The sequence below is a fragment of the Vulpes lagopus genome, chromosome 2 (genome assembly GCF_018345385.1).
Source record: "Vulpes lagopus strain Blue_001 chromosome 2, ASM1834538v1, whole genome shotgun sequence".
NCBI lineage: Eukaryota > Metazoa > Chordata > Mammalia > Carnivora > Canidae > Vulpes > Vulpes lagopus.
This window is the reverse complement of record NC_054825.1, coordinates 65,906,435-65,922,073: the sequence shown is the minus strand read 5'-3', so window position 1 is coordinate 65,922,073 and position 15,639 is coordinate 65,906,435. Positions and strand designations below refer to the sequence as shown.

At 34.5% G+C, this 15,639-nt stretch overlaps 1 protein-coding gene across 5 annotated transcripts in view; it reads right to left on the bottom strand.

Moving 5' to 3' along the window:
• Positions 1–15,639, bottom strand: part of ATP8B4 (ATPase phospholipid transporting 8B4 (putative)) — a 240,680-nt gene that overhangs the window by 69,761 nt on the left and 155,280 nt on the right. For all 5 annotated transcript variants that reach the window (XM_041741577.1, XM_041741569.1, XM_041741593.1 and 2 more), the window contains 4 exons: positions 13,428–13,516; positions 12,437–12,633; positions 6,804–7,012; positions 3,701–3,744 (listed from right to left, as the gene is read on the bottom strand). In XM_041741577.1, coding sequence (XP_041597511.1) covers positions 3,701–3,744; positions 6,804–7,012; positions 12,437–12,633; positions 13,428–13,516 — 539 coding nt within the window. The remainder of the gene's footprint in view (positions 1–3,700; positions 3,745–6,803; positions 7,013–12,436; positions 12,634–13,427; positions 13,517–15,639) is intronic.

Here is a 15,639-nt window from a genome sequence, read left to right as displayed (position 1 = left end):
CTCATTTCAGAGCCAAGCACCAAAACAATGACCCTTCCAAGAGCATAAGGAAAAAAATACCCAATGGCTGAATAGATCCTTAAATACTTACTACAACTCAACATACAAAGAAGTCCTAAAAATTATGTTTTTTTTCAAAACCTACTCAATGGCAAAACCTAGCCTGACTTGAATTCATCTTGGCAGTAATATCTGACCTAGTACTGTATGTGTCTAATTATAGATTTTTTAGTCCACTTAGTTTGAATTAATATTTTCTAAAAAAAAATATTATTATTACAGCGTACTTTCTCAGATCTCTCTGGAGATACTGTGTAATATAATGATAGGATTAAAATTGGGATCTTAAAGAGATATTTGCACTCACATGTTCACTGCAGCATTATTTGCAATAGCCAAGAGGTAGAAACAACATAAATATCCAACAAAAAATGAATGAATAAAGAATATGTCGTATACAGATACAATGGAATACTACCCGGCCATAAAGAAAGAAGAAAATCCTGTCTTTATGTCATAACATGAATGAACCTTGAAGGCACATGTTAGGTAAAATAAGTCAGTCACAAAACAACAATGACTGCATCATTCTACTTTTATGAGGTACCAAAATAGTAAAACTCATAGAAACAGAAAGTAGAATGGTTGTTTCCAGGGGCTGGTGGAATGGGGAAATGGAGAGGTGCTGTTGAATGAGTATAGAGTTTCCATCATGCAAAATGAGAAAGTCCTAGAGATCTGCTGTGCAACATCATAAGAATTGTTAATAACAGTTTACTGTACACTTAAAAATGTTTTGAGTAAAAAAAGAAAAAACATGATAAAAGAAATAGGGTAGAACAAAATAATGGAAGATGATTCAATAATAAATAAGATCCCCATTAATTCACTGACTTCTGGAAAGCACAGAATGTACTGAGTTTATTACTCAAAGTGCTGGTCCTGTGATAATGTCTTTCCAAAAAACAGCTGATGGGAAAATACTTTTTATGTATACTTTGTCTTGAAACCTATAGGATCATAGAGACTTATTTAATCATTGCTTTGTTCATGTATGAAATTTTGAAAAATACTGCATTAGAGGAAAAAATGAATTCACTAGAAAGAGTAAAATACACATTGACCTTAGACTTCCCTGAAATCCCAGGGAAGAAACTGTGATTCCCTGAAATCCCAAGGAAGAAACTGATCAAAGAGATTATAGCCAATCAAGCTATCATACAAGTATAAAGTTAGCATATAGTTCTTGTTTGTTACGAACCCTTCTTGAAACTAGAGGATGAACTTCATCCAAATAAGAGATAATTGAAAAAACAATTACTTAAGGGTGAGCACTAAATTTCTTTAACTGAAGGACTAAGTCTAAGAGAAATAAAGAGATTAGATTGCCAAAACAAAATGTACATATTGTATACCTTGACTATGCAAGATGAAAAGACAGTTAAAAAAACTGGAAGATACGGATTTCCTCATTTTATTATTTGAAGGTTAGACAATATCATTTAAAGTTTCAAATCAACTGGGCAGCTCTGGTGGCTCAGTGGTTTAGTGCCTCCTTCAGCCCAGGGCATGATCCTGGAGACCTGGGATCAAGTCTCACATCAGGCTCCCTGCATGGAGCCTGCTTCTTTCTCTGCCTGTGTCTCTGCCTCTCTCTCTGTGTCTTTCATGAATAAATAAATAAAATCTTTAAAAAAGAAAAAAATAAAGTTTCAAATCAACTAATAAAAATCTATATATATTTAGGGTTTAAGAAAAATATAAAAATAGTAAGGAAATATGAGGGAAAGGAAGAGAAATATAATTTCATCATTGTTCATATTAGGAAATTAATAGACACTGACTTAAAAAATATGGAGAATATTATATAAACTCTTGAAAGTATATGGTAGAAAAACAATGAAATACTTTAAACATTATAAGAAATTTTGCACACATATAGAAAAAAGAATCCATATAAAGAATTATTAAACAAAAGTCTACTATTGTTGGACACAAAGTACAACCTAAAATATTAGAACCAAGACAACATATAGGCCTACGTACATGGCTCAAACTCAGTTATTAAAAGATTGGAATGCAAAGAAAACTCCAATCCTATGTTGTACAAAAAAGACATATAAAGTCATTTAGAAACACAGAAAATAATAGGTGGGTACATACAAATGAAAATAAACCAGGACTTCTGACATTAATATCAAATAAGGTTGAATTCAGGCTACGAAGAATTAAATGAATCAAAGGAGAGCAGTTTTAATGTAATATTTATTTTGTAATTCAAAATAAAAATGTAACCACTATGAATATCAATTTACCCCCAAATAGCATCAATACTTGTAAAACAAAGATTTCCGGCACCATAAGAACTATATATATAGAGAGAGAGAAAGGGATTTTTCAGAATACTTTAATTACCCTCTTATGCCAATAGGTGATAGAGATAAAAGATAATAATGCAATAGAAGACCTAAATATGAGTGCCTGCCTTCAGCCCAGGGCATGATCCTGGAGTCCTGGGATCAAGTCCCACATCAGGCTCCCTGCATGGAGCCTGCTTCTCCCTCTGCCTCTCTCTCTCTCTCTCTCTCTCTCTGTCTCTCATGAATAAATAAATAAAATCTTAAAAAAAGAAGACCTAAATAATATAATTTACAATGTAGAACTGACATCTAGCTAACTTTATACCTTGAAAACAGAATACACATAAGCTTTCTTTTTAAGAAGCCTAGAACACTGACAACAATTGACTGTATTAAGCCACAAAGAAACCACCATAAATTCCAAAAAAGTAGAAACAATACAAATCTTTTATTAAAAGTACAATAAAGTTAGGGGGGAACCTCTCTCACTTGGGAATTTTAAAACTCTTCCTTAAAAACCTGTGTTTCAATGTGGATATTCAAAATTGATATGACAAAAATAAAATTAGTTTAATAAACTACAGGCCAAATCTATGTGGTAAACTTAAAGTATTCAGAGAAAAATTAAGAACCATATATATTTGTATAAAAAGAGGGGAAAATAAAATTAATAAGCATCCAAGTATAAAGTTAGAAAAATTAAAAACAAAAAAGAAACTCAGAGAATGGAAAAAGAAGGCATTAATAAAAATAAAAGCAGGGGTGCCTGGGTGGCTCAGTGGTTGAGCATCTACTTTTGGCTCAGGTCGTGATCCCGGGGTCCTGGGATCAAGTCTAGCATCAGGATCCCCACAGGGAGCCTGCTTCTCTCTCTGCCTATGTCTCTGCCTCTCTCTCTGTTTCTCTCATGAATAAATAAATAAAATATTTTTTAAAAAATAAAAGCAGACTTTTGATTAAAACACAGGAAAATATATACAAATAATAAATAAAAGCAATAGCTACACTTTTTTTGTATAAGGGGGCAACTTTTTAATGTAATCAAGATAGAAAAGGAAAAAGACAAACAAAAATAAGAAATGATTTTTTAAATAGCCACAAAAAGAAAATTAAGAGGATCATAAGAGACATCTTTACTCAACTTTAAGGCAAAGATCATTTTGATGTTATATCTAGAGACCTCGATAGAAGGGACTTTGAACCATATGAATCTATTCTTTTAATGTTATTTATTAAATATTTCATCTTGTCACAGTGGAAATCAGTCCTCCAGGAACTCATCATTTTAAAAACACATGTACAATTTGAAATTAAAAGAATGAAATTTATCATCTCCACACCTTAGTCATATGTGTTTTCTGACCCATGTCATCATGAACTTCACCTGCCAAAACAAAAATTGAGAATAATAAATGAAATTAAAACTGCATTTAGACATTTAATTTTAAGAAATACATTTATTAAAGCACTATTACTAAATGGCATTATGAGTTCAAATGTAGACTTTTTAGGAGTGGTTTCAAACTGTATACCTAGACATAGTGACTAACCCAAAGAAATATCCATGTTTGCCCAAGATAGAACTAAAATGCAGTTGCATTAACACAAAATATAATCTCACAATCATGTTCTTCTTAAATTTTATCATTCTGTTGTTATATTATCTATGATGTTTGCCAGAGGCAAATTTTTGTTTTCCACTTTATTCCCACTATTGGGGCATCCAAAATGACATCCTAGGCAGAGCAATTCTCACCAATGCTAGAGCCTGGTAAGTATATCTCTGTCTTGGTTTGGACCAGATACATCTGTGTAATATCAAGGTCAAATTAGCATGTAAGCGTTAAACAATATCAGTGCCCACGCCCCGACTCCCTGCCCACAAAGAAAGCATAACAACTATGTGTCAAATATTTAAAAATAACTTTTCTTAGTATAAAGCCAATGGGTGCTTATTCTAGATAAATTGGAAAATACAAGATGTTTACAGTAGAAAATAAAAATTACTAATTGTCCCACCTGCTAGGTATAGCCAGTATTTATGGAATTTCATTCATGTTGATTGTGTGTGTGTATACATGTATTTATCATAGTGTTCAAAAATGTCTGGTTCCTTTTGTCTTAACCCAAGTGTGAGAATTTCTCTGGTTCATTAAAAGTTCTTTGTGAAACTAATTTTGAATGGTTGTATAATAGCTTCAAAGGATAATTTATTTTAGCTTTCCCCTCTTCAGAAGCTTTTAAGATTTTTCTAATTTTTACTTAGCATTCGAAGATTTAATGCCATTTGCTAAGACTATATTTCTTGAAATGATAATAAGAGTTCCTTGCATCAATCCTGTGCCAGGCACTTGTATTATCACTCATCTTCATAACAAACTTGCAAGTTGAAGATTTTTACTCCTATAAGTGAGGGAAATCCATGAGAAGTAAACTGAACTAAACTGAAGCTAAAAAGTCAGCCTAAGCATGTTTCTGAACCCGAGTCTCTCTCTTTTCACTACACAATGCTATAACCAAGAAAAGCCCCTGATGAATTAGGTATTTGCTGTTTTTCTGGAGCACTGGACTAAACCTGGACCACTGTGTGACTGCTGAGTGGGCAGAGTCTCTGAGCCAGGAAATGAAACTCACCATCTTTCTGGAATTTAAATCTCAAACACAAACTCACTGGCCTTATGCTCCAGTCATTGTGCCATAGGCAGTAACTCATAACTGATAGAAATAAAACAAAGTTGTGCTTTCTTGTAAAATGTGCCCCCACTCTCTGCGCAAGGAACAGTGCTTATAAAACTGATGATGGAAGGGAAGAAAAGTTAAAGAAGTCAAAGAAAATAAAAGTTTTGAGCTAGAAGATTTACATAAATCAGAAGGGAATGCCAAATTTTCCCAAGGCTAGATCTATGATATAAACAAGAGTAACCTATAGGAAAACAAGAAAATGTGACTGTTAAACATTCTGTGATTGCCTTAGTAAGCATATATTTTAATGACATCATAAATGCATTATAAATTATAATGATATTTAAAGTAAGGATCTAAAGGGTTTAGTTAAAGTTTTCAGTTCTGTATTTTACTACGGAAATTACAAGCCATATGGGATCTGGAAATTTGCAAAGATCTGGGGATATACATACTTTGTGAAAATCAAGGGCCTCCTCTAAAAATACTCCTGTGACAAACATCTCTACAAATAAATCCTGGTCCACGTGTCTGATAATTTCCATAGCATCATTTCCTAGAAGTGATATTATTATTATCAATATGTGCCATTACAAAAAGAATCCAAAAGGTCCTCCAAATCAAAAGTATCTCTAATACTCTAAAAATTTCCCATTTAAACTACTCTTTGGGTTAAGCTAGTATTTTTAGAAAGCCTCTGAAAATAATGTCAAAAGGAAATTTTAGAGCAAATATTTTACCTATGAGTAATTATAATAGTAATATGGGAAGTGCACAATGTAACCTGTGGGCTTATGGAAGTCCAGGTTGAGAATTATCTGGTTCACTCCAAGAAACGGGGGAGGTCGAGCAGAGGAGAGGTAGGTTATAGGGGTCAGAGTAACAAAGGGATGTCAAAAGGCAGGAGAGTATAAAAATCAACTTCTTATATTTCTTAATTCTGTTCAAGATCAAATCTTACTTTAAAATATTTGGCAATGTGTGAACTTTCTAATCAGGAGACAAAGGGAAGTTTTCCCTCTGTCTGATGCTTCTTCTTGAGATTTCTGTACTAAAAATCTGGGCGCTCAGAGTCCAGTGAAGCAAGATCAGGAATCCAGAGATACCCAACAGAAACCTTCTGCTGAGCTCCAATGCTTTCAGCAAAAGAACTGTCTGCTAACTGGCCAAAATCAGGGTGACAAGGGTCACATATAAATAGAATGCCTGAAAATCCTAATACAGAGCAAGTATCCTGACAAAAGCATACAAACAAGAATTAGATATTAATGAAATAGCTTGTCTAGCCACTCAAAGTAGCCCTGTGCCGTGTGAATTCTTAGGAATGAATTGTAAATTCTTACAAATACAGACCCTAACATCAATTCCAGAGCTATTAGGAAGCAAGTATGAAACACTGCTTTTACTGAGCTAATTCAAGTTAACCAAGAATTTGTCCTCCCGGGGATATGGGTCTATTAACACCACAGAGCACAATCACACAAGTTGGAACACCAAAAGGAACCTCAGACAATATCATATCTAACCCCTATCTCTACCCATGAATGGTAACAAATCCAAAATTTCATCTAAATTATTCAACATTTATTGAACAAATATTTAGTGAGTGTTTATTATATGCCGAGCACTATGTTAGATGCTGGTGGTACCCATATTAATAAGAAGGCCCGCAATAAATGGTTTGGTTTCTTAAAATAGGATTGCTTATGTTTTTAAGGACTACTAACAATATCAATAAGAAAGAGAAACTATTTCTCTTACCATAGATTTTCCCATTAATGGAACATTTTTTAAAAGTCATGATATTTTGAGTAAGGGTTCCTGTTTTGTCGGAGAAAATGTATTCAATCTGGCCCAGTTCTTCATTGAGAGTGGTTGTCCGCGCTTCCGCAGGTATGGATTTTCCAGAGTAATACATCCGCCGATCCCAGTTTATAAAATAACTGTGTCCCAAACGAATTACTTCCATACTTCATCCACGAAAATGGAGAAAAAGAAATGCTCCATCAACTTCAAAACATACAAAGCTTTCCAAAGTAAGAAGTCAATCAAAGTCTTCCGAGTATAGGGGAAATTTGGATGCTCTGTCCCCAGGTCCTAGTGACCTTCAGAAGCATCTCAGCAGAGTTGGATCATAAACCTGTAACTCCATGAAAAAATAGACTGACTTTGCATAAAATCTTGGGGAGTGCTCCATGATTCACCATTTATATTAAACAGGCCCAGTGGAGATTTCTTGTATAGACTAAGTTGACATTTCTCTTATATTTTAGGAGAAACTATGATTAAAGATGTTTGTCAGAAAGAAGATCTAAAGAGATGTGGTATTGAGAGCTTTCTAACACATTATTTGATGTGGCTTCACTTTGCCAAAAGAGGTAGAAGCAGTATCCCTGTAAAGCACTAAGCAAACCATAACAGATACTGAGTAAATCTCAATATAGTAACCACTGTTGTTATATTACTTTGCCCCTTTGCTAGAAAAAGAGCACTGTCTCATGATCCAGTGGTAATTTATGACTTTTCAACTCTAGAAGTGGAATTTCTGTGGCCAAAGGTATGAACTTTTAAAATCTTTGTCATATGTAAGGCTAAATCAATTTCCAAAAACGATTAGCAATGTCAGTTTCTGCAGATTACTGAAAATTATCATTTACTATATATAATATATACACATACATATCATACAAATGTTACCAACCTATCACTTGCCTTTTAGTTTTGTTTACATTATTTTTGACAGGAAGAAGTTTTCTTTTTAATTGATCAAATTTACCAATAGTTTATAGTTTCTGTTTTGGGAATTTTACTTGGATAGATTTTCTCTATGCCAAGATTATATATACAGACATCTATATTTTTCTCCTAGCTATTTAACTGAATTTTCTACATTTAATTCCTTATAATAGTTGGAATTTTTATAACTATGATGTATGTATGAGGTGCTAATTTTAATTTTTACGAGGCTTTTTCATCACCCTTTATTGAACAACAAATCCTTTCTTTACTATGTTGGGATGCTTCCATGTCACATATAAATTATTTTCCTCACTAGAATCTACTTTAGGATTTTAGCTTTATTCCTTAATATGTCATTTAATGCACCTTTCATTTTCCTTATTGCAGTTTTATAATATTTGGCAATATCTGGGAGGATATAAGAGAATGCTTATTCTCCTCTTTTTAACAATTCTTAGCTGTAATCACTCCTTTATTCTTGCTGATAGAATCAATGTATTCATTTAAGCAAACTTTAGGATTAATATATCAGCTTTCTCATAAAACTTATTTGAGACTTAAATTAAGTCTACATTAAACTTGCAATTATTGGAAAAGAACTGGTATTTTAATATATAAATGCAACTTCAAGGAGAAGAATAAATCTTTCCAGTAATTCAATTTTGAAAAGTACTTCTATTGGTAAAGAGATTTAGTTTTAGTTTTGATTTGGCTTTGTTTTTCAGATAGGTCCACACCATAGCTTGATAGATGTGTTTCTGGACATTGTACCTTTTCATTGACAGATCACTGTTTAAATTGTTTTTGCACTAAAGGAGAGCTCTTTGAATATTAAAAGCTTTTTCTAATATTAAAAAATGCTATTATGTCACAAAATCAGACATTTAACTGAATTATCTTACTAAAAGCCTCACAGAATTATTCTTTAGGATTTCCTAGGTCTATAATCACATTGTCTATGCTCTTTCTTTCTAATATGGGTTATTACAGTTTCAGGTTCCTGTCTTCTGTCCATTGATATTTTGGCTACATGTCTTAGTACACTAACAAAGTCATCCAGAAGAGTATAACACAGTAATGACAATAGCAGGGACCTATGGCTTATTTCTGACCTTAATGGGAATTAAGCCTTGGTTTTCTCACCTATAAAGTGAGAACGTTAACAGTTGCCTGATTATGCTAACTCTGAACATTTGTCTCCTTGATGACAAAAGATGATACCAAAATCCTTTCTAGGCATCGCATTCTGTGCTCCTATTATTTCCCTCCCCCAAAATGGTATGATGCCAGTTCATTTTCGAACAATTTAAATGGTAACACTTTTTCTCACCTAAACTAAAAAAATAAAAAAATAAAAAAAATCACACTATAACTCTGTAGAATCCTACAATATAGAAATAAATAGGTCATATTCTACATTTGTTTATATATTTTCCTCCACACACACTTCCTTGCAAATTCTTTGCTAGCTTTTCTATATCAGCTTTGTTTTCCTTATTCCATTCACTCAAAAAACATTAGCACTTACAGTAGACCAGGCACAGTGCTTTACCTGTCATATACAATCTGTTATTGTTGAATGAATGAATCCTGACCTTCTATTCCCTAATTTCACCAGTAAGGACATTAAGACCTATAAGGTAAGTGACTAACCCAAGGTCACACAAATAATTAACCATAGAGCCAAAACAAGAATTCAGGCATTTGGTAAAGCCAATGCAGACCTGACCTTAAGAACGGCATTATGCAGTTAGCTGTATAAGCAATTTGAAGCTTTCACCTATCTGAAAGTGAGATAGGTCACTGAAAACTCAAAGCATAGTAAATGGAATAACATTTGATCTTTCTGTATTACACTTCAAACCAATGGAAGTATTGTAAGTTAATTTGAATTCTTAGATCTTAAAATAGTCTGTAGAGAGGAAGGATATCCTTTTTGTTTGGGAAAGAGGATTTAGGAGAGTCATAGTGGTACATTCAGCTCTCTGTCTTATAATAGCAGAGAAAAGGAGACAAACGTTCAGAATTAGCATCATCAAGTGCTTAGTGTTTCTGTCTGACTGCTCAAAGAGCAGGGCTTATGTTTCTGCCTAATTCTGTGGCTAAACAAGCGATGTAGAAATGAGTTTCTTTTGCTTTGGAAAAAAAGACACCCAAAATCTAATTCCTTGGGAGTACATGGCTGCATTTCTTATGATGATGTATTGAAAAAAAGTAGCTGAGTATGCTTGAATACTACAGATAAACAAACTGGCAGCATAGAAATATCCTACAAACAACAACATCCTTTGCTCACGTGGAATTGTTAACCATTCAAAGCAAATTCAACACTTTTTATCCTCAACTGACATATAGTCCTAATTTATTCTTTGTACCTACTTGAAAACCTAGAGGAAGCTTTTACAAAAGACTTTCTCTCCAAACAGAAATACCTAGAGGTTCTCTTCTTATAAGTCTCAGGCTTTAGGATTGAGCAACCAGAAATTCCTTGGAATGCTCTTCCCCTCATTGGGGATTGAGAGTTGAGATCAGAGTTATTGCTCTTGTTTGGTAAGGGGAAAGTTCACATTTACCTTCACCATTACTATGCCTTACCAAACACATACAGAACTCTACACTCCTTTTTTCTTTCTCTTGATGTCTTCACTGAGTAATAAACCAGACACAGCTTAGGGAGGGAGGAAAAACACTGTACCAGGTGTCAGAAGACTTGAGTTCGGATGTTGGTTCTATGCCTAATTAGCTCCATGAGCCTGAGCAAATCATCTCATTTCTGAAAGAAGTTGGGCAATAACTACTTCATCAGGTTGTTGGGAAACATAAGTAAGGTAAAGTATATGAAAGCACTTTCAATAATATATAAAATGTTATCTGGAGTAAGGTGGTATCATTTGGCACCAAAAGGAACTCAGAAACCAATTATTTTACTCCTGCCATTTTACTGAGCAGCACATGGTTCATAGGCAAACTAAGCCACAGAGAAGCTAAATGCTTTCTTCAAGGTCATAAAGCTATTTGTGGTCATGCCAAGACCAGAATCTGGGTTTAGATTATTCCAATTGGGTTATCTTTTCACCACCGCAGGGGACACAGTAAGAGAAAAAGGAATGCTAAACTAGGAAGCTAGCCTTGACCTCTACAACATCAATCTTTCAAAGCATTAAATGAAAAATTCCAATGCACTTCAAAGAAAGAGCATACACAGAATATACTTCCTTCGTGAGGACATATGAAACTGCACATGTGCAGATGGTAAGCTACTATGAGCATTTATTGTTCATTTAGGACATAAAAGGCAAGCTATAAAAGCTGACCATAGCTCTTCTGGCAAAGAGCAGGATTTACTACAGACTTTAAAATTGAATACAAGCATGAGAGGTCCTCAGAATCAAAGATGAGCCAGTAGGATACAGTTTAAATAGAGCCTGATCTGACCACAGCCCCAGAAGGCTCAAACAATTTGTGGTGTTGTGGCCACATGCCACTACTTCAAGTCAATTTCCCACAACTTGACATTTCAGTTTCCTGACTGCTATCCAAAACAAGGGTGGATTTGTGCATTGAACTTCCCTTGCTTCATCATAGTTAGGATTTTGGAAAGAGAGAAATAGAAGCTTGTAAAAATTAGTGGGGATTTAGAGCTGGTAACTTTTTTGTATTGTTAAAATACTGGTGATGAGGAATGTCAAACAACCAAGTGCTTGTCAAACAACCAAGTCTCATCTTGGCTCCAGTGTCTTTGGGATTGTCTGGCTCAGTCTTGGTAGGATTAGGATAAAAAATATCTCAGGTATACACTCTAGGGCCAACTTCTGAGCCTTATCAAATACACATAAATATACATACATATGTGCATATAAAGACATGTGTGTGGGGTGTGTGGTGTGTGTGTGTGTGTGTGTGTGTGTGTGTGTGTAGAGACAGAGAGAGGGAGATCATTTTAGCTCTAATTTGTGAGATCAAATCCAGAAATGACAGATCGTGTTGCAGTGGGAGTTACAATTCATATTTCTTATCTAACAATGGACGAGTACTACCCAACTATATATTTCAACTTCTTTATCTGATAATAATAGGAAAATTTAACATTCATTAAGCTCTTACAATGTGTCAGACATTCTTTTAAAAGTTTTACAGTCTGTTTATTCTTCAGAGAATCCTATTATTTCATTACTTTTAAAATTGGAAACTGAGGCACTGAAAGGTGAAATAACTTGCCCAAGGTTATGGAGCTACTCAGTGGTAGAATAGAATGCAAATTCAGGTATCTGGAGACAGACTAGTAGCAGGGAGGCATCATCACAATAGATCTCCCCAAATATTCTTCTGCTTCTTACCCAATATCAACCCAATTCTAACTGATCGGGTTGTATGAGATACTGTAGTCCATGTATTCCAAAGAATAACATTCCTAAGAAACCGAATCAAATCAAGAAGAAAATAAAATGCACTTATTATAATTGAAAATGCAAAAGTTAAACAGATTAAGCAGTTTAGTTGCCTCATTTGTAACAGATGTAGCAGATCATAAGCAGTTAGAGCAAGACATCTACCTCACTGTTGTAATTTTAAACAAAAATGATTACAGACCATGATCATGCACAGCAAAGTCTTTTGACAAAGTGGCTTATCTAAAATATAAACTCTCATCTTACCTCACATATAGTGAAATGGGTACAACTGTATTGAGAATAATAATATATGACCAAAATGTTAAGAATCCTGAGAACACAGAGTTCTTCTCTCCTTCCTTCCAAAAGAGGAAAGTTCTGAATTGGTCTCCAACTTGATTCTCCCAGATTGAATTTCCTATTGCAAGAATAATTCCCAAGCATACCAGAAACCCAAAAATCTGAAATGAGAGTACAAGTCTGGTTAAGCAATATTACACAAAAGTCAGTTAACACAGTCAGATGCACAACATGAGAAGGCACAAGATTAACTGACAAAAGGGTAGGATGCAAGGAATAGTCAACTGTTTTTGATAAATGGATGGTAGAAAAAAATCATTTCAAAAAATGTAGAAGAGAAAAAAAATTCAGAGAAAAGAGATAATCCTGGGCTAAGAAGATTTTAGAAGCTTTCGTAAAGGAGGAAAACTGTGACCTGGGCCTTAGAAGATTAATAAGCAGAAACAGCTACACAATTTGTGGAGCCCAGTGCAAAATGAAAATATAGGACAACTTGTTCAAAAATTACTGATAATTTCTACATGGCAACACCAAATCAATAAGCCAAGCATGGGGCCCTTCTGAGTGGGCAATCTGTATAGTTGCACAAGTCACTGTCCTGTGAAGCCAGCTCCATCCATAAGTGATATAGAGAGGATGTAAGCAAAGGTAAGACAACAAAGGGACCAAACTACCTTAAAAATTATGTTTTCTTTTTTAAAAATGAACACATAGAATTCCAAGACCATGACTGCCTCCATAAGCACTACCCTACCTCTCATGAGAAATTCTACCAGTGGTTGAGAAATCAATCTAGAAAGTAGAGGACAATATAACTGGGCTCCAGATGCAAATCCCCAAATACAGATTCCACAAGGAGAATAAAGATATCTGAAAGAATTCACAGCAAAATATGAGAAATATAGTAAGATAACAATGACTAGTGATTACACCTAATTTTATTATAGTACCTTACCCATAGAACTAGAGTATTCAGCAGTCTATCAATGCTTGTCCTCTTAAACTTTGTCTTACCACTGTTCTGTATTAATTTAGTGTCAGGACCTGCCAAAAAAAAATTAAATAGCAACTTTAAAATGAGTTGATGATGTATTATTATCATTATTATTATTTCTTAACATGTCAAATGTTCCTGTTTCTCAAAATAATATAACTTCTGTTAAGAACAGGGGCCATGATTAAGTTGTACACGAATTTCAAGTGGTAGCTTAACAACAACCCTGGAGACTACAAGAGAATTAGTCTCCTTAGAATAAGACAAACCCAGATAGAACCTATAGCTGAAAGGTTTGAAAAATGCTATTTTTCAAAAAGCTCCGTATGGATTGCTTGTAGTTGAAAGAGTGAAAGGTAACAAAGTGAGGAATAACTTGGGATGTTAAAAAGATGCAGTAGTAAACACAATTCAGAACACTGAGACCCAAAATGGAAAGTTGAAATCAGAAATCAAATTCTGGATCTGTTTCCCAAAAAGATCTGAGATGCCTTTAACTAGAATAACTGTGAATAATACATCAGCAAGTAAGTTAAACCTTTATTGTGTATTGCATGCTGTGTGTGTAATATACACTTTTTGTAAGGGCAAGAATTGTCTTAAATCTTACATTAGCTTTATTTCAGGTAAATACATTAACTCATATTTCCTAAGTCTCTTGCTCAAATAATTCTAAGAATATCACTAACTGCTTTAGAGGTAGACAGCTAAATGATTAACAAAAGAGAATATTAGAATATACTGCTAAGGAAATTCTGAGTGGACAGAGAAGATGCTAAATGGAAGCAATTAAGCTTTAATTATATCTGATACCTCTAGTGTTCATCTCTACATAGTCTTCCCATTATTATCATCAATCTATGTAGCCACTGAATATGGGAGAAAGGAGAATTAAAAAGAATTAAAGGAGAGAGGCACACATAAAATTTTATGCTATTCTCAAAGTTAGGATAAATTAAAAAAAATAAAAGGGAAAAATGGGCACATCCCTAGAAGACTTTCATTTACTTAAAAGACAAATGGGAGCAAAAATTAGGGTCTCATAAAATTCAATCTGGAGTTGGAAATTGTACCCCAGTGTCCTATTCCCAACGACTTCTTTGTAAAGGAGACCACCCACATTTTCTCAGAATTGTTTATTAAAATCATATGGATACTGAGGGTGGGAAGCATTTCTTGTATAGTAAAGATCACAAACAGCAAATAAAGTTTGTGATTAGTAAAAGCTAAAATGCTGACAGACCAGTTTTGTGATAAAAATATATATTTCTTATGCATATATACACACAGAGCAGCAAAGAATACACTTAAGAGGCTTTTAAGCATTTATTTAAATATATCTATAGATACTGATTCACACATCTCTTCTTCCCCTTAGTCACAGATCTTGAATTTTCTGCAGCTTTTGTTTCCTCATCTCCTACTTATTACTCGACCTAGTTTCAGATCTAGTATTATCATCAATACCCTCCATGCCTTCTTTGACCTGTCAGCAGCTGTTGACAATGACTATTCCATCCTTTTGAAACACACTCTTCCCTTAGCAGCTGTAATACAATGTTCTGCTTTTTCTCCAACCTCTTTGTGAAATCCTTTTCTTCCGAGATGCTCACCTCTCTCTACATAGCCACTAAGCACCGCGATTCCTTAACACTCAGGCATAAGCCATCTTCTCTTGTTTTCTGAATCCATTTTGCCTGGGAAACCTCATCTAAGACCACAGCTCCAATTACCATCTATAGACCACATGTAAATTTCCAGCACAGACTGCTCCTCTGAACTCTAAAATCATATATTTAATCACCTTTATGTCATCTTCACCTGGATTCTTCTAAGGCCCCTCAAGAGCCCTGGCTCAGCCCAGCTTGTGATCTTCCCTCAGGGTTCCCTGCGCCAATGAATGGCACCACCATCCACCCAGTTGTGAAAGCTGAGAGAAGCCTAGGATTCTAGTCTATCTCCACGACTCCCACCCTAGGCTAAAGTACCATTTTCTCTCAATTGGACTATGGTAAAAGTCTAGTAACTTTGTCTCCCTGCATCCACTCTGCTCCCAACTTTAATGAATATTTTTCTCCTCCCCAACCCCAATCATACACTCTTACAGGAACCTACTATTTACCAACTTTACAAATACTGTAGGCAATAAGGATCTTTTCAGATTTCACACATA